A 25501-nucleotide genomic window follows, 5' to 3' on the forward strand; every position below is an offset into this window, starting at 1 on the left:
GACAATGACCCAAAACACACTTCAAAAAGCACTAGAAAATGGTTTGAGAGAAAGCACTGGAGACTTCTAAGGTGGCCAGCAATGAGTCCAGACCTGAATCCCATAGAACACCTGTGGAGAGATCTAAAAATGGCAGTTTGGAGAAGGCACCCTTCAAATATCAGGGACCTGGAGCAGTTTGCCAAAGAAGAATGGTCTAAAATTCCAGCAGAGCATTGTAAGAAACTCATTGATGGTTACCGGAAGCGGTTGGTTGCAGTTATTTTGGCTAAAGGTTGTGCAACCAAGTATTAGGCTGAGGGTGCCAATACTTTTGTCTGGCCCATTTTTGGAGTTTTGTGTGAAATGATCAATGTTTTGCTTTTTGCTTCATTCTCTTTTGTGTTTTTTCATTTAAGACAAATTAAATGAAGATAATAATACCAAAGAATTTGTGATTGCAATCATTTTCAGGAAGAAACTGAGTATTATCTGACAAAATTGCAGGGGTGTCAATACTTTTGGCCACAACTGTATTCATTGTTTGCTTAATCATACTGGATACACATGTTGTGCGACAAGAGCCTTGCAAAGTTATGCAACTTTTTTGCTTGTTCCTGCTCCTGGTACCCTCATCAATACAATGTAAAAAAGAAGAAACCTGGCAACAAGTTTTTCATATTACTTTAGTACTACGAAGGGGAAACAAGCCGTTATAAACCAAAAAAAACCCAACATCTAAATAATACAGAGAAAACAGAAAGCAAAAAACACAAATATCCTGAACTAAAAGTAAAAAATATACTGCAAATAATGCATAAAGGTAATAATAATAATAAGGGTATTTAGTAAACATAATTTTGATCAAAATAATGTACAAGCCATCCCGCCACGTCACGGCAACCCTTGTGGGACAGTCCCTACTCTAGTATTTAAAACCTTATCACTTGCCAAGTGGCGTGAATGTGAATAAGGGTTGAGCGGCTGAACCACTTGTAACAGCTTAGGCCAGACTGGATGGCTTTCCCAGCTCAGAAAAAGGGCGGTCACACCCATATATGCACTGAATGCACAATGAAATGAATAAAAAACAAATCTGAACTGAGACAAGTAAGTTAATGTGTATGCACAATGTAAGTGCATTTAAATAATACAGTCGTTTTTGTTCTCCATACCCATTGTATTGCTCTACTGATATTAAGCAGGAGCTATAAGGTCTTCTGGGAATGTTTTGAGGGTGAATTAAAGATCTCATCATTACCAATAGCAGCACTTGATGGCTAAGGTCTCATAGTACAGATTTTTGGATCAAGGCTAAAATACATTTCTGCTTCTACCTATTTATGTTCTATGTTAAACCTGGCCTAATATGATTTATTTGGCACAACGTTAGTGCCCATCACGCTTTTTTTTCATATAATCATATCTGGAGATTTATATACTCAGTCTTGTCCTTTACCCTAGCACAATGTCTACATTCTCTTCTGGTTACTACTGTGCACGGGTGTAAATAGTTAAACTTTGAAGGGATTAAGGCAACTGATCTAGTGAAATGCCTGAGGAATGAGTAACCTGAAAAGTAATATTCCTCGCAGGTTTCACCAAAGGCTCAGAAATATTCCAGACGAAAAAGCAATTATCAGGATAACATTGTATATCAGTGGCAGCGCTGAGGATATGAATTCTCTAATCTTATCATTAATACTATTGCTGTATTTTTCCTTTGTAGACAACAATAATCTGGGATGCTCACACGGGAGAAGCAAAGCAACAGTTTCCCTTCCATTCAGGTACCATCCGTATATGTGTTGTCAATAGGAATGTTTTCTTTTATTTTGTGGATCGTAAAGAATACCAGTAGTCTCCATTTGTTGCAATGTATATTCCAGTCCAAAATGCTTTCATTCACTCCATCGATATAATATCTTAAAGGGTATCTGTCAGCAGGTATTGCTATGTAATCTGACAGCAGTATGAGGGAGTGGCTGACACCCTAATTCCAGCGATGTATCACTTAGTTTACAGGGTGCAGCAGTTATGATAGAAGGTGTAGCAGAGCTCACTCGTTGTATATAACCCCGCCCACACCACTAGAGAGCAGCTAATCAGTGCTGGGGGCAGGGTTGGACTAGGAGGCACTAGGCCAGTTTTCTTGTAATGATAATAACCTGGTGATAAAACACTGATTGTATTGAAACAGCAAACACAGCCCAGTAAGTGACACCACTGAAATTAGGGTCTCTGCTCCTACATTATGGTGCTCTCAGATTACATATCAAAAGTGATTACATGTTCCCTTTAATCAGCATGTTTTCTTATGGATTTCCGTACATTTAACAAGACTCACTTGATTTATTAGCATTTCCCATATCCAACAGTACAGGAAACGATATTTGTGTGGGGACAAGTTTGGCTTCGTAAAACGCTTTTATATTTTTGTGCCAAGCTGTGGGAAGACCATATTTATGCCTTCAGATTCCGACTGAGGAGGCACTAAGCCAGCTATTACATAAACTGCAGCAGAATGCATTTCTTCTATGTGACAGAGGAATATGTGCTGTTTCATAAGAAAATGGCAATGCAATCCATGCAGACCTCCATAGTTCCCTGTGCCAGCGCTTACCCATAGATATGATTCTAGCAATGACATTTGGTATTGTGTTTCCCCTTCAGCTCCCGCTTTGGATGTGGACTGGCAGAACAATACCACCTTTGCCTCTTGCAGCACAGACATGTGTATTCATGTGTGCAGACTTGGTTGTGACCGCCCAGTCAAAACCTTCCAAGGACATACAGTAAGAATTTCATCATCCTTATAATGTCATCTTAAGGAGAGTAACTGAATACTAGCTATTGAGAAACATCTGAAGAACATACTCCCATCTGCAGGATGAGGAACGACCAGAATAAACAAACTGCATCTAAGTTAAGGCTGCCCTAGAAAAGCAATCTCATTATATGCCATTATGTCTGATAAATTCAGCCTCTTCACCAAAGACACTGAGATTCCTAAACATATAAAGGAACAATTGTTAAAGGTGTATTTGAAGGACGGGCAACATCTGAAAGATGCGGTGAAAAATGCGGATATCAGAATTCAATAACCGCTTCAGGAAGAAAATAAAATAGCGGCCGATGGCCGACACATGTTGGGAGACACAACATACAATTTGTGAAAAGCCCTTGATGTTTGCAGAAATCTTTGGTTTTAAAGTCATAATATATTAATTCTATAAATATCAATACCTAGATTCACCAATAAAATACCCATATTTTTATTGTTTTGTTGGTCAAACCTTAACTGTAGATTTCTCTATGCACTATACTGTTTACAGTGCTAATTTACAGGGGTTGTCTGATCTAAAATGAAAAGTCACTCTCTAGAATCCCCCAGCTCATGCACTGTGCACTGCGAGGATTCTCCGGTTTCTGAGCCGGGAATGGCGGTGATGTATGCATTATGCTTACTCCCGGCAGAGCCAGTCAAGTGGGCACGGCCTCAATCCATACAAGTATCGAGCGAGGGGGAGGCCATCTAGTGGGTGTGGCTGGCCAGTGGGCACAGCCATTTAGTGGGCATGGCCTGACTCAATACACTTGTATGGAGCGAGGCCGCGTCCACTAGACAGGCTCTGGCCCAGAGTATGCATACTGGCTCAGAAACTGGCAAATCTTCGCAGTGCACTTTCCGTGCGCTGGGGGGATTCACCAATACAGAGAAACTGCAGGCTTTTCAAATGTTTGAAGACCAAAAGACATCTGTAAATCGGACACCAGTAACCACATCTACTAGTTAGGGACAAGCATAAGCATAAACTATCATAGATGAAGATGCAACGTACCCACCATTGGGAAGAGCACTGCCTATTTAAAGCACTACTCTGAGTTTTATTTTTATTTTACCACTGGAATGGTGCTTCTAATCTAAGGTTCATGACCCTACTTTAATACTCACCTGCCTCTGTCTTCACCTTTTATGATATTAGATCCCACTGGTTTGTGATCTGCCAGATCATTCCAGTGTTTCATGGAGTGAGCTCGAGGTCACAACTGTCTATGAGACCCTCATTCTGGATCTGGCATTAAGAGCTTGTGTCTTAAGTTCTGATTTCTGGACAGTCAACACTTGCAGTCACAAGATGGCGCCAAAAGAAGATGTAGATGCCTGCGAGTGAGTGTGAAACAGGGACCTTACATTAGAAGCACCACTCCAACACTGAAAACAAAACAAAAACACTGGAGTGATATTTTAAGACAAGCTGCAATTAATATGGGAAAATGGCCTTTAGATTCTTTTAGATCATTTTGGGGCTTTAAAGGGAATCTGTCACCCTTTTTTAGGACTAGCAGCTGCTGGCATTGACATCAGGGGCTTATCTACAGCTTTCTAATATGCTGTAAATAAGCCCCCGATGTAACCTGAAAGATAAAAAAACACGTTAGATTATACTCACCAGAGGGGGTGGTCCGGTCCGATGGGCGTCGCGGTCCGGTCCATCGCCTCTCATCTTCATACGATGCCGTCCTCTTTTTCCCTTCCTGTCGTGGCTCCTGCGCAGGCGCACTGCTCTGCCCTGTTGAGGGCAGAGCAGAATACTGCAGTGCGCAGGCGCCAGACCTCTCCCGACGCCTGCACACTTCAGGACTCTGCTCTGCCCTCATCAGGGCAGAGCAGTGCGCCTGCGCTGGAGCCACTACAGGAAGTGAAGAATAGGGCAGCATCGTATGAAGATGGGAGGCGTCGGACCAGACGTCGACACACCCATCGGACCGGACAGCCCCCTCCGGTGAGTATAATCTAATGTGTTTTTCTTATCTTTCAGCTTACATCGGGGGCTTATCTACAGCATTACAGAATGCTGTAGATAAGCCCCTGATGTCAATACCGGCAGCTGATAGGGCAAAAAAAGGGTGACAGATTCCCTTTAAGGGGACTTTTCATCAAATTTTTCATGTTGAACTGGATACAGGATGCAGAGTGGTATAAAATGTATTTGTTTGTTTTCAAATTTTATTTAGCCTCTCCATTGCAGAGATATTATCAATCAAAGTATTTGATTTCTAAAGAGTTAATTTTTGATAAGTCCAAGTGGGGGTTAGCAGAGTGTCTTCAATGGAGGCATGGACATCTTCCTCCTGTGTGATCAATCATATGCAGACAGCAACAATCAGGAGAAAGAAAATCATCTCTGAACAGGCATTGTGAAGGGAGGCACAGTACAGCAGATGTAACAGCAAGTAGAAGAGCTGATAGAAGGGTCTGTAATGTGACACAGCTAAACTCAGCTGTGCTGCCCCTCCTCACACATGAACTCTAGCTGCAGTGGGGACATGTTATTCTTTCCTGTAAGTGTTACTGCCTGCTTATAATTGGTCAGCATCATAAAGGGAGAAGTACACATCGCCAATGAAAACTCTCTTATTGCACCAACAACAAAAATTAACTCATTAGAAGCCAAATACTTTATCTCCGCTATGGAGAGGCATAATTATAAAATAAAGTAAAATTTCTGCTTTACAGCCACCATAACATCCAGTCTCCAGCATGAAAAATTTGGTGAAGCGTCCTTTTTAAAGGGAACATATTACCAGAAATAACGCTGTTAACCTGCAAATATGCGGTTAATATGCAGGTTAACAGCGTTATGATGCTGCCTGGCGCCTGCATGCAGTCAAATGCAGCTGGGAGAAAATGATGTTTATTTTCCCCACCACCATTGTTATTCAGTCATTTGCGCCTCATACCCTGACTGATACTGGCTCTACATTGAGGCCGGCTGTCAGTCAGTGCCAGTGGCGCAGTTACAGTGGCCGTTCAGTATACTCAGAGCAGTGACTGAACCAGCGCCGCCCCATGACTGAATACCGAATGTTGGCTGGTAGAATAAAGATAATTTACTCCCCTCTGCATTCAGCTGTGTGCAGGCACCAAGCAGCATATCTGCAGATTAACATCGTTATTTCTGGTGACAGGTTCCCTTTAAGTGCAACTTCAACTTCTGCAACCCACCCAAAGAAAAAAATACTCCCCTCATCATATAATGAAATGAAGAACATATTGATTGGTGCACACAGTACATTCTCCAATTGTTTACAAAATCATCGTGGTCAGTTGAACAATCTATGAATGAATCGACATTTAAAGGGAACCGGTTACATTGTACATACAATCCTATCTGTGGACAGCCAGGTGTAGAGAAGGAGACGCTTAGCAGAATGATTATAGGTTTGCTGAGTGCAATGGATGGTCCCACTAATGATTTACAGCTATCTCTGCTTGCACAGTCATACAGGGAAGACTGTCAATCACTGAATAGGACCTCCCACTGGACTCGTGCATACAAACAGCCGGGATTTTTATTATAAAATGCAAGTTTTACAGAAAATTTTCCATCAAAAATGGTTATCAATGTGATCAACTCCTCCTGCTCTATAAGATCCTGCCTGCAGATCAGATTTTCAACATGACAGGTTCCCTTTAAAGAATGGATTTCCATCTAACACAGATGATGCAAGATGACAGTAATGCTTGCGGTAAGAATTGCTTTTCAAAACCCACAAATCTTATCGATAGTTTAAAATAAAATTGTGGTGTGTAACTTCTCCTTTAAAAAGTATCCAGGGAGGCCTGTTATTCTTAATAGTATTATTTCAGTTGTTTTTCTGGTTCTCATCCTTCATTTATTCTGTGCCAACATACTCCCTGGTGCTTAATCCACCTTTCCACTAAATAAAATCCAACACCTTAATCTTTTTCAAGGATGTGTTTAACACTCTTGGCTGAAAGATATTTTGTAATTTCCTGAAGTTAACAACTTCAGCTTTTACATTAACCTTGGAAATTTACAGACAATGTGCTGCCCCGAAAAAAGAAACAGGTTTATGTACAATCCTCACTGAACATATGTTAACACTAAGGAGGAAAATGTCTAATCCGGTTGTACCGCATGCTGTAAAGTGATACGTGACTGCCCTCTACTGGATGCTGGATGCAATCTCAGCTTATAATATAACCTTGTCTCGTTTCTTAGAATGAAGTTAATGCTATTAAATGGGACCCATCAGGGATGCTTCTGGCCTCATGCTCAGACGATATGACGTTAAAGGTAAGAATAATACGGTAATATGATTTTATTCTGCAGGAAACATTATTAATGGTCAAACATTACAGAAAATCTTGTTAGGGAACATGGGGACAGTAAATTGTAAGAGACATCCATTTGGATTTCTTATGTGCAAATATGCACCTATTGCCCAATTAAATGATTAAAGCACCACTCCAGCGTAAATTTTTTTTAATTGTACCGCTGGAATGGTGCTACTAATGTAATTTGCCTGTCCCTATTATTGAATTTGTCAGCCGTCATCTTCATCTGTAATCGGCGTCCCTTCAGGCGGTCTCCAGCAGTTTTTGAACTGTGCTCTAGTGTTTGCTGGGCGATCTGGAAGTCTCAACTCAATGTAAGTCTATGAGACCCAGAACGAGGCTAGAACAAAGCTCTTGTAGACTTTCTTTGAGAGATTGTGACCATTACCTCTGACTTGTGGTTAATCAGAAGTTGTGGTCACAAGATAGCAGCATGAGACTGGAGCAACGCCGGGAAGGGCTGAAGACGGTGGCAGGTAGGTATAAGGACGGAGTCATGGATAGTTGTGTAACCAGAGTCTGATGGGCCCCGATGCAAGATTTGGACCGGGGTCTACCACTCATCCTGAATTATATACTGTATATGTATGCACCCTCATTCTGGTATATCCTGTATATCCCTCATCCTCTCACCATCCTGGTATATATATCGCCCATTCTGCTATATATCCTTTATCATAGGCCCCATCCTGGTATATATATATTTATCCCCCATCTTTGTATATGTCCCCCATCCTGCTGCTGTTATTTAATGTATAGAAGAAAATAAACCAGTGTACTCACCATGGGGAATGCATACATAGAAGTCATGGGGCTCCATAGAAGAAGTTTAATGCACCCACCATAGTCCTCCATAAAGTATAATGCACAGCTCAGTAATCCATATAATATACTGCACAGCTCATAATAATCCATAAAGTATAATGCACCTCATAGTCATCCATAAAGTATAATGCACCTCATAGTCATCCATAAAGTATAATGCACCGCTATAGTCATCCATAGGCTAAGTTCACACGTAGCGGAACTCTCACGGAAATTACCGCGAGCGTTCCGGAATTCCATTCCGCGGGAAAATCGCATTTTAAATTCCCGCGATTTTCCCGTGGAAAAACTAGCATTTTGCATTAGTGTTTGACAAGTGTGACCAACTTTTTACTACTGAGGCCGCCTATGCAGCATCAGTAGTAAAAGATAAAATGCAAAAAATAATTAAAAAAATAAAAAATGGTGTTATTCTTACCTTCCGACATCCCGCGCAGCCTTCCCGCCTCTCTCCACGCTCCCGGTCCCAGTAATCCTTTGCGAAAATGCCCGCGATGGCGTCCGTTCTCGCGGGATAGCGACATCTCGCGGTAATTCGCGATGACGTTGCGCGAATAACCGCGAGACTTCGCGATCCCGCGAGAACGGACGCCATCGCGGGCATTTTCGCAAAGGATTACTGGGAACGAAAGCGTGGAGAGAGGGGGGAAGGCTGCGCGGGACGTCGGAAGGTAAGAATAACACCATTTTTTATTTTAAATTCTATTTTTTACAGGGATATGGTACCCAGAGCCCGGAGGACAGTCTCCTCTCCTCCGGACCGTGGGTACCATCCACAATTGTTCTGCTTACTTTTCGCATGGTGTGCACAGCCACATGCGGGAAGTAAGCGGAACAATGCATCCCTATGGGTGTGGGATCGCCGCGATTCCGCAAAATTAATGAGCATGCTGCGTTTTTTGCCGCGAAGCGATTCCGCCGCGGTAAAAACCGCAGCATTAGCACAGCATTGCGGAATCCCATAGGAATGCATGGGATGCTTATTTTTCGCGTTTTCGCGGCAAAATCGCGCGGTTAAAACCGCCGCGGAAACGCGAAAAAAGCGCCACATGTGAACTCAGCCATAAAGTATAATGCACCTCATAGTTATCTATATAATATAATGCACCTCATAGTCATCCATAAAGTATAAAGCATCTCATAGTCATCCATACAGTATAATGCACCTCATATTCATCCATAAAGTATAATGCACACCATAGTTATCCAAAAAGTATAATGCACCCCTAGAGTCATCCATAAAGTATAATGCACAGCTCATAGTAATCCCTAAAGTATACACCATAGCCCTCCATAAACTATAATACACCTCATTGTCATCCTTAAAGTAAAATGCATCCCATTGTCATCCATAAACTATAATGCACCTCATTTTCATTCTTAATGTAGAATGCACCTCATAGTCATCCGTAAAGTATAATACACACCATAGTCACCCATAAAATATAATGCACCTTATAGTCATCAAAAAAGTCTAATGCACCCCATAGTCATCCATGTACTAGTATGGGCACTAATTTAAAAAATAAATAAATACTCACCTTCCCTTCGCTCCCATGCCGTGCACGTCCTCTAGTGGAGCTGGCAGCTGACTTCGGCGTGTGACAGGAGCATGTGACATCAGTGCCATGTGCCCCATCATGTGCCTGCTGACATCAGCTGCTGGTCTTTGATCGACCAGCAGTGTGTATTGCGGTACGTGGACATGTGGACACGTGTTTGTGCAATGCAATTTCTGCTGGTGTCACCGCGCCCTGTCGCAGCGGTTGCGATCATGACACCGGTGGTCAGGGAACTTAGATTAGTGGCACCACTCCAGTGCTGAAATAAGAACAGAGCTGGAGTGGCGCTTTAACTACACATTGTATTAAAAAATAATCATACACAGCTCAGGCCTCATTCAGACATCGTATGTGAAGAAAATGGACTGATTTTCATTAGTGTTTGTGACTAGATTTTTATCAGTGTTTGGTCCGTGTCTCAGTTTTTACTATCATAGTTTCACCAGTGATTTTCTTTCTCTTATGAAAAAAAAATTGCTAAGCTGAAAAAAAAATTGCTTACCCATTGCAATGTTACAACGTACGGCGGCCATGCACCATCTGTGATTTTCATACACGAATTTTACCGGCGATATTGATCAGTGACTTGGATCAAAAACAGACACATCTCTGATATTTGGCAAAAACATGGTCCGCAAAAAAATACGAATATATAAACAGATTCATAGACTATAATAGGAACATGTTCTGTTCATGCAAAACAATGATGAAACACATACAGCATGTGAACCACAGACATCTGATTAAGGCCTAAGGCTGGGTTCAGATGAGCAAATGAATAACCGTCTGATTTTCATTATGAAAAAAACAGATGATTTATATCCCTTTTGGAGCAGTTTGAAATTTTTTAAAAAAAATTTAAAATTTAAAACAGCATTTGCAAAAATGCAAGCGATTTTACAATTTTCTTTGTTAATAATTGCACAGTAATCATAAAAAAATTGGCATATATCATAATGTACAGTATGATCACTGGCAATGGTCAGGTTGTAAAAATATCACAACATTCAGTAATTCTCATTCTTTTAGCCACTGAAAAACAGTTCCATCCCTGGAGAACCTCTGCCTACTGTCTAGCACACCGATCCCTACTATATAATTTACTGGAATCAAATCTACAACTAATTTTTTAGGTTAAAAAACTCTTGCATAATCACTGGAAAGCTGAGCTGTGAGATCCATGTGCCTGTCCGGATGACGGACCACCGCTCGAGATACAGTATATACCATTGAAACTACTGTTGTCTCAATCTTGAAACAGATGGTGCTAGGAGGACTTCTTTTGACAGACCAGGTTGTTACATAGAGAGAACAATAATATTCCTTGTGTGTTTTTTGTGGCTGCTGCTCCTTCCATATACAGATGTACTCAAAAGTTTTCAGACAAATTTGGGTTTCTAGAGTTAGCTGCTTCATTGTTTTTAGATCTTTTAGGCTAGTTTCACATTAGCTTTTTTAGCGCTGCGCTTCGTGCGCAATAGAAACGCATGCAAAAAACGCATGCGTTTGTGTTTTAGACGCATGCGTTTTAACCAGTTTCTAGCCATGTTAACTCTTAAAACGCATGCGATTTCAATCGCAGGCTTGTGCATTTCCATGCGCATGCCTGCGTTCACATAGACTGTAATGTGTTATTTTTGTACATTCCGTGCGCAAGCGTGCACATGCGTTTTTCTTACGCCGTTGGAAGGACCTAAAAAAGCAACAGGTTGCATCAGGTGCGCCTAGGCGCACACTGCAAAAAACAGCATGCGCACGAAAACGCATATGAATGCGTGCAAACGCTAGACCATGTGCCCGCCATATTAAACATAGGGGCGCATGCGCATGGACACGCACGATGCGCTGCGCTTAAAAAGTTAATGTGAAACCAGCCTTAGTTAGATATTTCTTTGTTCCTTTATTTAGATAACAGTATGCTACTGAAGTACAATTATAACAATTATAAGGTCTCATACTCACTGGCGATAAAATCGGACGATTGCAATCTGATTTTTAATCGGATTGCACTCAGACCCATGTTAGTCAATGGGTGACATCTCACTTGCGATTTTTTTCTCAGCCAAAATCGGTCTGAGAAAAAAATCGCAGCATGCTGTGATTTGCAGCGATTTTCCACAATAGAAGTCAATGGGTGTGATTAAAAAAACGGACCAAAAATGGACCATCCGTTTTTAACGGATACATCACCATTATGTGGTATAGAACACTGTAAATGGTCCTGTAAATGACTGTAGAAAAAGAGTGGCTGGGAAAAAAAACGGATGGAAAAATAAAAAAATCGCATACAAATCGCTTGACACTGGCATAACACTCCACCCTTTTTTCCAGTCCAGAAATCGGACCACTTTTTTAATCGACAATGGGTATGAGGCCTAAGACTCAAAATTTCTAATGAGCAGATACTGACAACCACAATTAGCGTATAGAAGACACAGTAAAGCCCATCTAGACAAAATGATAATCCTAGAAAAAAACATTTCTTAGGCTGGTTTCACACTTGTGTTTTTTTGCTCTTTTTCTGCGCAAAAAACGCATGCATTTTTTTTCCCTATACTTTACATGGGTGAGCATACACATGCATTTGTACGCGCTTGTATGCGCATGCTTTTTTTGTAGTGTACGCTCGGGCGCTCAAAATGCATCCTGTTGCATTTTTTGTGCGTCCAACTTGCCCCAAAAAAACACATGGTTTTTTTAAAAAAAACGCACCCAAACCCGCAAAAAATGCACACAAACGCATGATGCGTTTTTTATGTGCGTTTGCACTGCACACGGTGCGCAGCACAAAAAAACGCAAGTGTGAAAGTAACCTTAGAACATTTGTTCCAAATTATCGGCCTGTGTAATATGCCAGGTATCCCATAAGTGCCCACATGTGTAAATAGGCTAATAAATGAACGCTAATTGATTGGTATATAATCAGTAAAAGGCCAGTTTATGGGCTGAAATCATCAAAATGGGAATGAAGTTGTGCTGTGCAGTGTTTATATACAGAATAAGAGTAGACACTGAGAATTACGCTCAGTACATAGGACAGGAGAAGTGTTTCTATATAAATTAATATAATAAGTTCAGTGTCTGTCTTCCATGCTCTAAAGTTCATCTGACATGATAGGTGGAGGACAAAGAAATGTAAGAGAATGAGTACAGCTGATACACCCAAACAGTTAGGCTATGTGCACACAGAGTTTTTTGGATCTGCGGATTTTGTAGTAAAAACCGCAGATAAATCTGCAGGTGTGAAACTGCAGCGTTTCTGCACTAAAGAATTGACATGCTGCGGATTTGAACCCGCAGCAAAACCGCGCTGAAAAATCTGCAGCATGTGCACTGCGTTTTCCAGTTTACCATTGAAAACAATGGTACTGTACAATGCACCTAAATCTGCTGCGGACCCGCAGCTGCAGAAACGCTGTGGATCCGCAGCAGAATCCGCACCGTGTGCACATACCCTGACTCACCGCCATGCCAGTATTACTGCTTCTCTGTGACTGGAGGATGTAAATCATGGGAAGTGCCGGCGGCCATTGGACAGAAGAGCTAGCATTAGTGGGATTTACTCCTCCTAGTTGTGCCTCTCCTGGTTCCTTATGTATTTGTCTGCATGTGGACTACTCATGTCAGTCTTTGTCATATGCATTGTACATAAGTAGTTAATTTAAAGTAGAGACTGCAAAAAATACCTGTTTTTTGTTGACAGTCCATGAATTTTTGGATGGTTGGCAACCTTGGGAATGCCCACTGAGCCTGCCTCATTCTGTAACATTACATGACTGATGATCCTGTGTTCATACCTCAGACAGGGAATAGCTATACCCTAATATTGTGTATGGGAGAGCAGGTCATGGGGTTGTATTTGCCCTTAGGACTTCATCACTATATTGGAACTTTGAAGTCATGTATATTACAGATCCTAAATAACCCAAATACCATTGTGCATTTATTAAATATTGTATTATATTCACAAAATCCACTTGGATTCTGGTGTGTTGATGAATTGGGGATGTGGTTTATAAGGCAGAATATCTCCATGTGATTTTATTTTTGTGTTTGCTCTGAAATAATATCATTTATTCAGGCTTCTATGCCTTCTTATGATCAGCACATAGTTCAGGCTTTCTATATAGAGTGGCATAAGGGACTGGTTAGACAGAGTGGGGCTGGATATCGTACAATGGATTTATCCAAATCAGGAACTTCTAATAAAGAACATATTTGCTGATACAGTTGTTTCAAAATGGTAAACAACGGTAATTTAGCCTCAATTTTTGTCCCATGTCCCACTATACTATCAGTTTCTAAACAAAGGGTAAAGAAACATAGATTGCTCCCAGAGACTCTTCTACAAACCTCCTTATTTCAGTTGATGTTGCCTGACGTAACCCTCTGAAACAATATATTTTGATACATTTAAATCTGTGCCCAGCCATCCCGCTGCTTTGGTTTTCTGAGACACAAAGGTCTTGCTAACCAAGATTTTTCAAAACTTATTTTTTTAAGGCATGCCATCATAAAATTTTTTGAAATAATTGACCTTAAGTTCTCCACATCATGTGTAGATATTAATTTTGGAGACCTCGACATTAACATTGCTAATTAATTTATTGTAGATCTGGAGTATGAAGCAAGATGTGTGTGTACATGATCTGCAGGCCCACAATAAAGAAATTTACACAATCAAGTGGAGTCCGACGGGTCCTGGAACCAGCAATCCAAACGCAAACATAATGTTAGCAAGGTAAGACAAAAGAGATTGCTGTTTTTCCCCATACTGATAATATCATATATTCTGTGCATATTTATACTGATTTTCTTTACAATACACAATATATACTTTAGCTTTCTGTACAATTATAGATCTAGTTTAAGTAGCAACTTGTCATGACTTATATATTATTAATAATACATTATTGTTCATCAAAATTCAGTTTGTTGTCCTATTTGGTTACAGCGCGTCATTTGATTCAACAGTCCGGCTTTGGGATGTTGAGAGAGGCGTTTGCATTCACACATTAACCAAACATCAAGAACCTGTCTATAGCGTAGCCTTTAGTCCTGATGGAAAGTATCTGGCCAGTGGCTCATTTGACAAATGCGTACATATATGGAACACTCAGGTAGGTTTAATGTTAGGAACACTTTACACCATGTTTTTTTAATTATTTTTGGGGGGTGCCCATTGGTGATGGATACCACTTTATGACATGTGTCAAAGGCATTAATTTTAATATATGTGTATTGAACTTTTTAATAGTCTTAGCAGATGTATTTAAAGAAACAACCTTATAGCCTACGGATGACATATGTCATTCTTAGTGTGCGTTCAAACATCAGTTTATTGCATAACTCATAACTATCTCTGTGTTTTACATGGGGCTGTTTAGATGTCCTATTTTCAAGTCAGACTGAGTGGTCTGTTTGATCAAAATTGGACACGATTCCATTTTTTTAAAGAGTCAAATCAAAATTGGCAATGGAAGGCTACGGGTATGTGAAAAAATCAGACCATCCGAGTGCTGTTCAATTTCAATTTTCAGAAAGGAGAAGGTGGAAAAACTTTTTTCTCCACATACAAGAAAACCTGGTGACCCTTGGACCACACTCTGATCAGATTCTGATCAAGCTCTGACTGAAGTGGAAAAAACAAAAAGGTGGTCCATTTTTCTTGTACATGAGAAAAACCGGCATCTGAAGAAGACCTAAGGCATCCATTATAGCTGATCCATGGATCTAAAAGTCCATAAATAGTTCAAATTAAATTTTGGTGAGATATAGGTATCCACGAACGTGTTTTGAACACAATCTGAATTCTTATTCCTGGTGTTACTCATCACAGCCTTTGTTTAACAAAAGAAAAGAAGTGCAGATGTAGCTGCAGCCACTTTGATTACTCCGGTGTTACTGGGGCATGTTGATAACTTGGAGTACTTAGGCCCCCATCACACATAGCGACTCACCAGCGATCCTGACAATGATATGAACTTGTCAGGATCGCTGGTGTGTCGCTACATGATCACTGGTGAGCTGCCAAATGGGCAGATCTCACCAGCGACGACGAGGCCGCGCGTTGCTGTGTACCTTAGATACCAGCGCGCTGGTGCAGGGAGCTGGTAACCAAGGTAAACAGCGGGTTTCTAAGTGCCGTGCGGCATTTAGAAACCCGCTGTTCACCTTGGTTGCAAGCTCCAGCTCACTGATCGCTGGTCTCCCGCCTGCCACACGCAGCGATGCGTGCTGGCCAGCGGGAGACCAACGATCAAAAAAATGTCCAGGGCTTTCCACAACAATCAGTGATGCCCAGCAGGGGGGCCGGTCGCTGGTAAGTGTCACACACAGCGATCTCACTGGTGACGGGGGCTTTAGAATTCAAATTGAATGGAAGCAGAATAGTTACATAGGTTGAAAAAAGACCTAGGTCCATCAAGTTCAACCTTTCTTCACCAATTATACATTTTATCACTGAATTCTCTATAACTCACAATGTTATGTGTACTGAGGAAGCCGTCCAGACCCTTTTTAAAAGTTGTTGTAGTGTCTGCCATTACTACCTCTTGTGGTCGGGCATTCCACAGTCTGACTGCTCTAACTGTAAGATCTCCTGTGAGATGTCTTCTTTCTAAGCTAAACAAGCCCAACTTTTCCAACCTTTCATCACATGAGAGGCCTTCCATATCTTGTAATAATCTAGTTGCCCGCCTTTGAACTGACTCTTAACTTCTGAATATTCTTTTTAAAATGTGGAGCCCAAAACTGAATCCCATATTCTAGATGTGGCCTCATAAGTGATTTATAGAGGGGTTTCAATTTGTTGGGATCGCAGGATTTTATCTACCTTTTTATCTATCTTTTTATCTTCTTTGCTTTTGCAGCTGCTGCTTGACATTCAGTACTACTGCTCAGCTTACTTGTAACCAAAGTACCCAAGTCCTTCTCCTGTTCTGTAGTTGCGAGTATACTCCCATTTAATGTATATGCAGCAATAGGATTACTCCATCCTGGGTGGATTACTCCACATTTATCGACATTAAATCTCATTTGCCAAGTGTTTGCCCATTCGGTCATCTTATCCAGATCATGTTTCAATATTGTAATGTCAAGGTCAGATTTTATAATTCTGCATAGTTTGATATCTTCATCAAAGACTGACTATTTACTCTCAGTCCCATTCAGAAGGTCATTAATAAAGAGGTTAAAAAGAATCGGTCCTAGTACAGATTCCTGCGGTCCCCACTGCTGACTATAGCCCATATAGAGAACGTACGATTTATGACGACTGTGTCCTGTCATTTAACTAATTCTTTACTCATTTGCATGTAGTTTCCCCCAATCCCTGTGTATGGCGCTTCAGAATAAGGTTGTTATGTGGTACAGTGTCAAATACCTTTGGTAAAGTCCAAATAAATCACATCAGTGACAATAGTGTAAATGGCGGGGCACAGAACATTATTAACAGCAGTCTGTAATGGTGGCAAATGCCTCTTCTGCAACCTGAAGTTACTGGCCCCTGATTCAATATCTGTAAAAGGGGACTCATCAAACATATGCCACTTTAAAATAGTGGTGTTTGTTTTTGTAACAGTGGGGTTTTTGGGCTACCTCAGGCACGACGGTCCAGAGTGACTGCTACCTCTACACCTTCTATAGCTATATCTCTGCCGGAGTAAGAAAATTAAACAGTAACAGGTTACCTCTGTACCCCCTCTAGTTACGCCCCTGCTGGAAAAGCAAAAATCACATAATGTTTCAGCTTATTGGTACCTTGTAACATTAAAAATTGCAGCATATGTTCAGGAATTTCAAGTTATTTTTTTTTTTGTTTACCAACAGTACTATACCGGAGAATTGCAATCTCCATGATACAGTGTAGGAAGGGCCTGTACATTTCTCAAATCCTTCATGTGCTATGGTTTTCATTCTGTCATCAACCTTGCAGACACAATGAACTTGAAGGGTCTATGTCATGATCAGCCTATATCCACAGGACTATTGTGACCCACACAGATTGTAAGAATCGTGGTCAAGTGTCCTCATTTGTATAGAATGGTAGTGCACATGTGTGACCATCTTGCATTTATTGCAAAGCGGTGGTCATGTAGGGTCGGTGGGGCGAGCTGGGGGGGTGGTCCCTCTTCTTACCGCACAGAGATGTACAGAGACAAATAGAGGCCATTTTCGGGTGCAACAGGTCCAAGCTTTATTCACTCGCTGTCCGCCTGACAGCCTCACAGCACTTCGCAATTTTCCTCAAGGCTCTCCGGTTACAATACACCACAGAACACCGTACTTTCGCCAGGGACGTATATATACGTACCGTCCCTTTACTCTTGTTGACGCTTTTGACAGGTCCGTCACCGTGGCCGCCTTAGGTCCGTAAACCAACAGTAATTTCACTGGTCCCAACGTCTTTCTTAGCACGGTATCCGTAACCTCTGTGCCTCGTCGATATAACCTCTGTGTCTCGTCTATATTGCGGTATTCCTGTCAGGACCACCCCCCTGACGTTCTCTCTCCTCAGTCCCCCTGGTTTGGATTCTCCTCACAGCACACAGACTGTCACAGTCCTCCTGTCACTGGAGCTCCCCCTGGGGACTGGAACCCTCCCTCAGTATTTATAGCACTCCCGGTCCCCTGTCACTGTAACTCCACCCCCCATGACCAATGGTTTCTAAAGCCCTAAGCTGATGTCAAGTCCTTTGCTCACACTCCTCCCTGCCATCTAATGGTCAACCCAAGGTACTGCACGTCCATTACACTTTCCTAGATGTTTCCCCACTGTAGTAACTGACACCTGTCTAAACTGTGCAAACCTATCTTTCTCTATACTGACACGTCCGTCCGTCCATCAGGTCACCTTCCCTACACTCACATCATCACTATCACTGCCATAGAAGTAAAAGGAGCAGTGGCCACATTCGCAAACTCCTAGACCATTCATATTAGAAACATGTATTCTAGCAATCAAAGAGGTCCCAACTCCCACTGCTCAAACATTTATCACCTATGCTGTGGATTAGTAATACATTTACTTCGGGGATAACCTCTTCTAACCTGACTTGTATCATTATCTTGTTAGTAGTGTCTAGGATGTCTAAGGGTGGGTCTATGAGAACCTCAGGGGAACAATATATGTCATAATTATTGTATAAAACAGAATAAATGTGGTATCAAAGCTCATTGAAGAGTAAAATGCCTGTAGCAGTAAAGCAAAGGGTAAATCATCATACCTATGTATTTTTGATTGACAGAACGGCTCCCTAGTTCACAGCTACAGGGGGACAGGAGGAATATTTGAGGTTTGTTGGAACGCTAGAGGTGACAAAGTAGGGGCAAGTGCATCCGATGGATCAGTGAGTATTTATGATTCTTCTTGTTTGAATTGTTGAATAATGTATCGCTGTGTAATGTCTTCTACAGTTTGTACATGTTCCTTTTGATTTGTAAAGTGCTACAGAATGTTGACGCTGTATAAACAAATTATTATTATTATTAATAATAATAATAATGATGGATGTATACAAAGAAATGTTATGAAATGATGACAGAATACACAAATAATAAAGCAGAATTCAGATGACATATGGACCGCAATGCCTGAACCATCCACGTGTTCTGTAAAGTAAAATATCTGTCTTATATATGCCTATAAGGCTGTTAATTCAGGTCAAGACATTGCGTGCAGTCTGGATATTGTAGTCTGTATACGGACTATGAAACTGAAATGTCTGAATTCAGCAAAAAGGTATGGGATCTGCTTTAAAAATAAATGGAGAAAATAAGTCAAGAAATGCCCACAGCTAGTGTCTTCATTCCAGAATGCAGTATGGTGGCTCAGTCGTTAGCACTGTTGCTTTGCAGCATTGGGGTCCTTGGTTCAAATCTCACCAGGGACAATATCTGCAAGGCGTTTGTATATTCTCCTGGTGTTTGTGTGGGTTTCCTCTGAGTTATCCAGTTTCTCCCCACACTACAAAGGCATACCGTATATAAGCCGCCCTGCGTATAAACCGATCCCCCTAAATTTGCCACAAAAAACTGGGAAAACGTATTGACTCGCGTATAAGCCTAGGGTGGAAAATGCAGCAGCTACTGGTAAATTTCAAAAATAAAAATAGATACCAATAAAAGTAAAATTAATTGAGACATCAGTAGGTTAAATGTTTTTGAATATCCATATTGAATCAGGAGCCCCATATAATGCTCCATACAGTTCATGATGGCCCCATAAGATGCTCCATACAAAATATGCCACATATAATGCTGCACAAAGGTTAATAATGCCCCCATAAGATGCTCATAGAATAATATGCCCCATATGCTGCCCCATAAAGGTTATGGCCCCATAAGATATTGCATAGATTATGCTCCATGAGATGCTCCATAGATTATGCCCCATATGCTGCCCCAAAAGATGCTCCATAGATTAGGCGCCATAAAATGCTCAATAGATTATGCCCCATAAGATGATCCATAGATTATGCCCCTATATGCTGCTCCATAGATTATGCTCCATATGCTGCCCCATAAGATGCTCCATAGATTATGCTCTATATGCTGCCCCATAAGATGCTCCATAGATTATGCCCCATAAAATGCTCCATAGATTATGCCCCATATGCTGCCCCATAAAATGCTCAATAGATTATGCTCCATAAAATGCTCCATAGATTATGCCCTCATATGCTGTTCCATAATTATACCCCCATATACTGCTCCATAATTATGCTCCATAAGATGCTCCATAGATTATACCCCATATGCTGCTCCATAATTATGCCCCCATATGCTGCTCCAAAGATTATGCCCCCTTATGCTTCCCCATAAGATGCTCCATAGATTATGCCCCCATAAAATTCTCCATAGATTATGCCCCCATATGCTGCCCCATAATTATACCCCCATATACTGCTCCATAATTATGCTCCATAAGATGCTCCATAGATTATGCCCCCATAAGATGCCCCATAGATTATGCCCCCATAAGATGCTCCATAGATTATGCCCCCATAAGATGCTCCATAGATTATGCCCCCATATGCTGCTGCTGCCGCTGCAAATAAAAAAATGACATACTCACCTCACTGGGGGCCCGGTGCCGATGTCCTGAGCAGGTGGGGACAGGTGCCGGTGTCACCGCTGGCTCAGGACCCCAGCACTGGTGATATTAACCGATCCCAGCTCCATGGCTGCGCGTCGCTCTGTCTGCCGGGTCTCTCTGTCAGTGACGTTCAGGCAGAGGGGGCAGTGCGCACTAACTATGTCACCTCGCCCTCTGACCTGAACATCACAGACAGAGGGTGTGGAAGAGAGGACAGAGCAGCGCGCAGCGATGGAGCGGGGACAGGTGAATATAGCATATACTTACACCCTCTTGGCGTGGTCTCTGAAGCCCCCCTGCTTCTCCCAGTCTCAGGCTCCTTCCTTCAGCGGTCACGTGGTACCGCTCATTAAAGTCATAAATATGCTCATATTCATGACTTTAATGAGCAGTACCACGTGGCCGCTGAAGGAAGGAGCCTGAGACCGGGAGAAGCAGGGGGCTGCAGAGACCGCACCAGGGTGGGTAAATATGACCTGACTCCCCCGCCGACCTCCTGGTATATGACTTGCGTATAAGCCGAGTGGGGGACTTTCAGCTTAAAAAAGTAGGCTGAAAACCTCAGCTTATACGCGAGTATATACGGTAGTTAGGGTATGTTTCCACGGGCAGTAAACGCTGCGGGTTTGACGCTGCATACATCCGCAGCACCAGATGTTACAGCATAGTGGAAGGGATTTCATGAAATCCCATCTCCACTATGCGTTCAGAGACGCAGGTGGCAGACCTGCATAAATGGACATGCGGCACGTCTTTCCAAACCACAGCATGTCTATTTACGATGCGGAGACACTCCGTCCCTGCAGCATAAATTTCACATAGACTATCATTAGATGCAGTAAAACCGCATCTAATGATTAGTCATATGCACAATAACTGCGGGAACACATGTCGACTAATTTACATAAGGTCTTACCTTGTCGCCGCCAGAAGTTCGCATCCACTGCATTTGTCGCGATGACAGAGCCGACTACGAGAACAGCCGTGCACGTGACCACTGGGGTTATCTCCGGTCACACTAGGTTAGTTCTCATGGTCATCTCTGGTGGCCATCTACAAGCTCTGCTATGACTGGATGTCAGGCATTCAGATTTAGCAGAGGTTTACAGGAGAACGAGGGTTTTGCATGGATTAGCAGTACAATAAAGATGGGAAACTGTGTTTTGTGTTTTATTTCATTAAAAGACTTTATTCTGGCTGCGTCTTTTTTTAACCCTTTAATAACTATAGGATTAGTAATGGATATTTATCTTATAGAACCCCTAATTATTACCCCATATGTCACTGCTACAGGGCAGTGGGAAGAGATAAGCTAAGTGCCGGAATTGGCGCATCTTAGAGATGCACCATTTCTGAGGTGGCTGTGTTTGTAGCCAGTATCCATGGCCCCTTACTAAGTTATGAATATCAGCCCTCAGCTGTCTGCATAGCCTTTTCTGGCTATTAATTATAGGGGGACACCATGTCATTTTTTGGGGGGTCCCCCTATTTTAATAGCCAGTAAAGGCTAATTATACAGCTGCGGGCTGATATTCATAGTCATGGAAGATCCATGGGTATTACCCGCTTCCCAGGCTATAAACATTGGCCCTCAGTCGCTGGCTTTCCATCTCTGGTTGGGAAAATTGCACGGGAGCCCACGCCAATTTTAAAAAAAAAACAGATATTGCGTTTAAGGTCGGGGTCACACTTGCAAGAAACTCGCACAAGTCTTGCACCTCAATACCCGGCACTGCCACCGGCACTCGGACTGGATTGTTCAGCTGCATAGAAATACATGCAGCCGCACACTCCTGTCCCGTGTGTAGGTGGCAGTGCCGGGTACTGAGGTGTGAGACTCATGCGAGTTTCTTGCAAGTGTGACCCTGGCCTAATGCAGATTTCGTGTGTGTGTTCATCTTTATTTAACTCTTAATGTTTCATTTTTGTTATGTTTTTTACTAAACATCGGACTTGGTATTATCTATAGATATATCTATCTATAGCTATCTATCTATTGATATATCTATCTATAGCTATCTATCTATTGATATATCTATCTATAGCTACATCTATCTATCTATCTGTGTGTGTAAACATTATTCTTCAATGGAGCATGTAAAAGAAGAGGTTGGACAATGAAATGACATCACAATTCTTTTTTTTTTTTAAATGATATATATTTATTTAGCTTACAAAAACACATACAAATCCGCATAAAAAATGCATGTAAAAAACACATCAAAAACGCAGGTGACCTGCAAGTGACCTCAGATGAAGATTTCACCTGCGTCAAATCCTGAGCAAATACTGAGCCAATCCTCACCATGGAAACATACCCTTCTAGAATTTAGACTGTGAGCCCCAATGGGAACAGCAATACTAATGTCTATAAAGTGCTGCAGAATAGGATGGCGCTGTATAAGCAAAGCATCATAAAAAAATAATTACATACGTAGTAACCAAGGTCATCACTGAATGATATGGAACATGGCGGACATAATATCGCATTCGCCATACAACCTTTTCATTTGGACAAGATTCTGATGGACTCCTGTCTTAAAGTACATGTTTCCATATGAATTTTCAACACCTGCATGGGAGCATGCTCTGTAAAATGATAAAATTATGCTTTATTCATAAAACACTTTGACCACATCCATATGTTCTTTTCTTCTAGGTGTGTGTTCTGGATCTGAGGAAGTGAAGCCCATAATCCAATATCCACGTTTAAATGGACCAGCGTTGAATGTGCACTGTCTGAAATCACAGATTCCGGTTCAGTACAAACCTGACCAAGTCAGAATGTGCGTCATAACTGAATCTCCCTAAAAGCCGAACACTTGCGGATGTCCACAATTTTCATGGACCTATTTTATCAGACATCCTTCAGAAGTTGGTGGTTTTCCAGCCAGGCTTACTGTATTTCAGCCTCAGAATTAGCAGGCCAATTTTTGGGATTGACAGAAATGTTTGATTTTGAGTTGTTTGCCATGGCAAAACCTGTGCCAAAAAGGGTAAACATGGTGAAAGTCAAAATAGAAGGAAAAGGCTGCAATGAACCAAAAGGGAAAACCAATTTCTATTAATTTGTCTCATTTCAACCCTAATTTGAACACTAAAGTTTTCCCAAAGGACCTACAAAGACAAGTTTTTAATAAAAGATCCACATGACTTTGTATGACACTTTCTATTTTCTAGACTACTTTTTGTTCCTTTCGTTACCTGTTCAGTGGTTTTCTACCAACTCAGAGTAGTGGATTAGGTGAAGATCCATGGGTATGTAAGGAACTAATATTGCTATCAATTCAGCTTTTACTTTTATCCAAGATCAATGTGACCTGCTGGCTATTACCACACTTGAAGAAATGCTTAGCCTTGTTCTTTGCAGATATCTTCTTTCTGGTCACCACCTTCTTATAAGCTCCTAGTAGGATCAGTAATGGAGTGTCCAGCGTTGCTTTTTCATAGCAAAGTCCTCTCCTGCACTGAGGAGTTTTTCCCTCCACAGCTTAGCTTTTAAGGGCACTTTTCATGACACGGTGTCACATGCTTTTTATAAGAATGCAACGCCGAGAAAGCTTTTTACAAAAAGAAAGACAAACTTTTAAAGAGAAAGAACCCACTGTATTTTTTGAAAAGAAAACAAATATTTTTTATGTTAAAAATCTTAATTCTAAAAATGAGAAAAATGCAAATGTTGGGATTGTCTAAGTCATGCAAAAAAAAAGTAAAAAATACAAGTTATATTAAAGACTTGGTACCCTTTTTGATTTGAGTCTTGGTCTTTAATTCAATTTCTGTGCATCTGTGGTCAAATAATATCTTTATGTTCACTATAATATGGTCTTTGTTTTAATATCCTTGTAAAGGAGAAAATCGTAGCCCTTAACATTTTAAGGTGCCAAAGAGGAACCAATAAGTTTTCAGTTTTAATGGTCTAAAACTCGAGATGAGTGGTTCAATCCGTGAATGATCTAGCTAAAATCGAATTTCCTCAAATTCGCAATTTCACGCAAGTTGAACACTTTAAGATTCGATTCACGGTTCGCAAAATAAAACTTGACTGTCACCATTTCTCACACCATCAGAGGGCAGGCTAATTATTATTCTTATTCATTTTTAGAGCTCCATTTATTCCATGGCGTTTTACATGTGAAAAAGGGGCATACAAAGACAAGTACAATGAATGTGAGCAATACAAGGCACACAAGTACAAAAGGAGAGAGGACCCTGCCCACGAGGGCTCACAGTCTACAGGAGATGGGTGAGGATACACTAGGAGAGGGTAGAGCTGGTCGTGTGGCGGTTCAATAGACTGAGGATCAATGCAGTTGTAGGCTTTCCGGAAGAAGTGGGTCTTCAGGTTCATTTTGAAGGTTTCCATGGTAGGCGAAAGTCTAATGTGTTGGGGTGGAGAGTTCCAGAGTATGGGGGAAGCACAGAAGAAGTCTTGTATGCGGTTGTGGGAAGAAGAGATAAGGGGAGTAGAGAGGGAGATCTTGAGAGGATCGAAGGTTGCATGTAAATACCGGGAGACCATGTCACAGATGTATGGAGGAGACAGGTTGTGGATGGCTTTATATATCATAGCTGTAAGGGGATGTAGAGTCTGCCCCTTTAAGTCCCCCATCCCTCTAATGTAGATAAAAATGTATTTATATATTGTTGCTCCCGATGCCTATGATATGTGTAATTTGTGTTGTCTTTACTGCACCATGTATACAATAGGGAGAGTGCAATATTTAGTTTGGCCACAAGATGGTAGTATAGAGTTCACTGCAGTGTATATAGTAGTATTGTTAGTAAATAGTTAACCACATAGGAGGGGCCTGCTGTGGGTAAGATAGGGAATTTCCTGGTTTATAGTGAGTTGGGCTAGGGAGCTGAAGGAGCTCAATTGGGGCTAGG

General features: G+C 41.4%; 1 protein-coding gene across 3 annotated transcripts in view; it reads left to right on the forward strand.

Annotated features, from left to right (window-relative positions):
• The window catches only part of TBL1X (transducin beta like 1 X-linked), a 489223-nt gene extending 464862 nt beyond the window's left edge, over positions 1-24361 (forward strand). For all 3 annotated transcript variants that reach the window (XM_073565980.1, XM_073565981.1, XM_073565979.1), the window contains 7 exons: positions 1709-1769; positions 2653-2774; positions 7011-7085; positions 14127-14254; positions 14468-14633; positions 18762-18863; positions 23271-24361. In XM_073565980.1, coding sequence (XP_073422081.1) covers positions 1709-1769; positions 2653-2774; positions 7011-7085; positions 14127-14254; positions 14468-14633; positions 18762-18863; positions 23271-23297 — 681 coding nt within the window. In that variant the 3' untranslated portion in view covers positions 23298-24361. The remainder of the gene's footprint in view (positions 1-1708; positions 1770-2652; positions 2775-7010; positions 7086-14126; positions 14255-14467; positions 14634-18761; positions 18864-23270) is intronic.
• The last annotated feature ends 1140 nt before the right edge of the window (positions 24362-25501 follow it).

Source organism: Dendrobates tinctorius, unplaced genomic scaffold, assembly GCF_039654945.1.
Source record: "Dendrobates tinctorius isolate UK_male_01 unplaced genomic scaffold, ASM3965494v1 ptg000016l, whole genome shotgun sequence".
Classification (NCBI taxonomy): domain Eukaryota; kingdom Metazoa; phylum Chordata; class Amphibia; order Anura; family Dendrobatidae; genus Dendrobates; species Dendrobates tinctorius.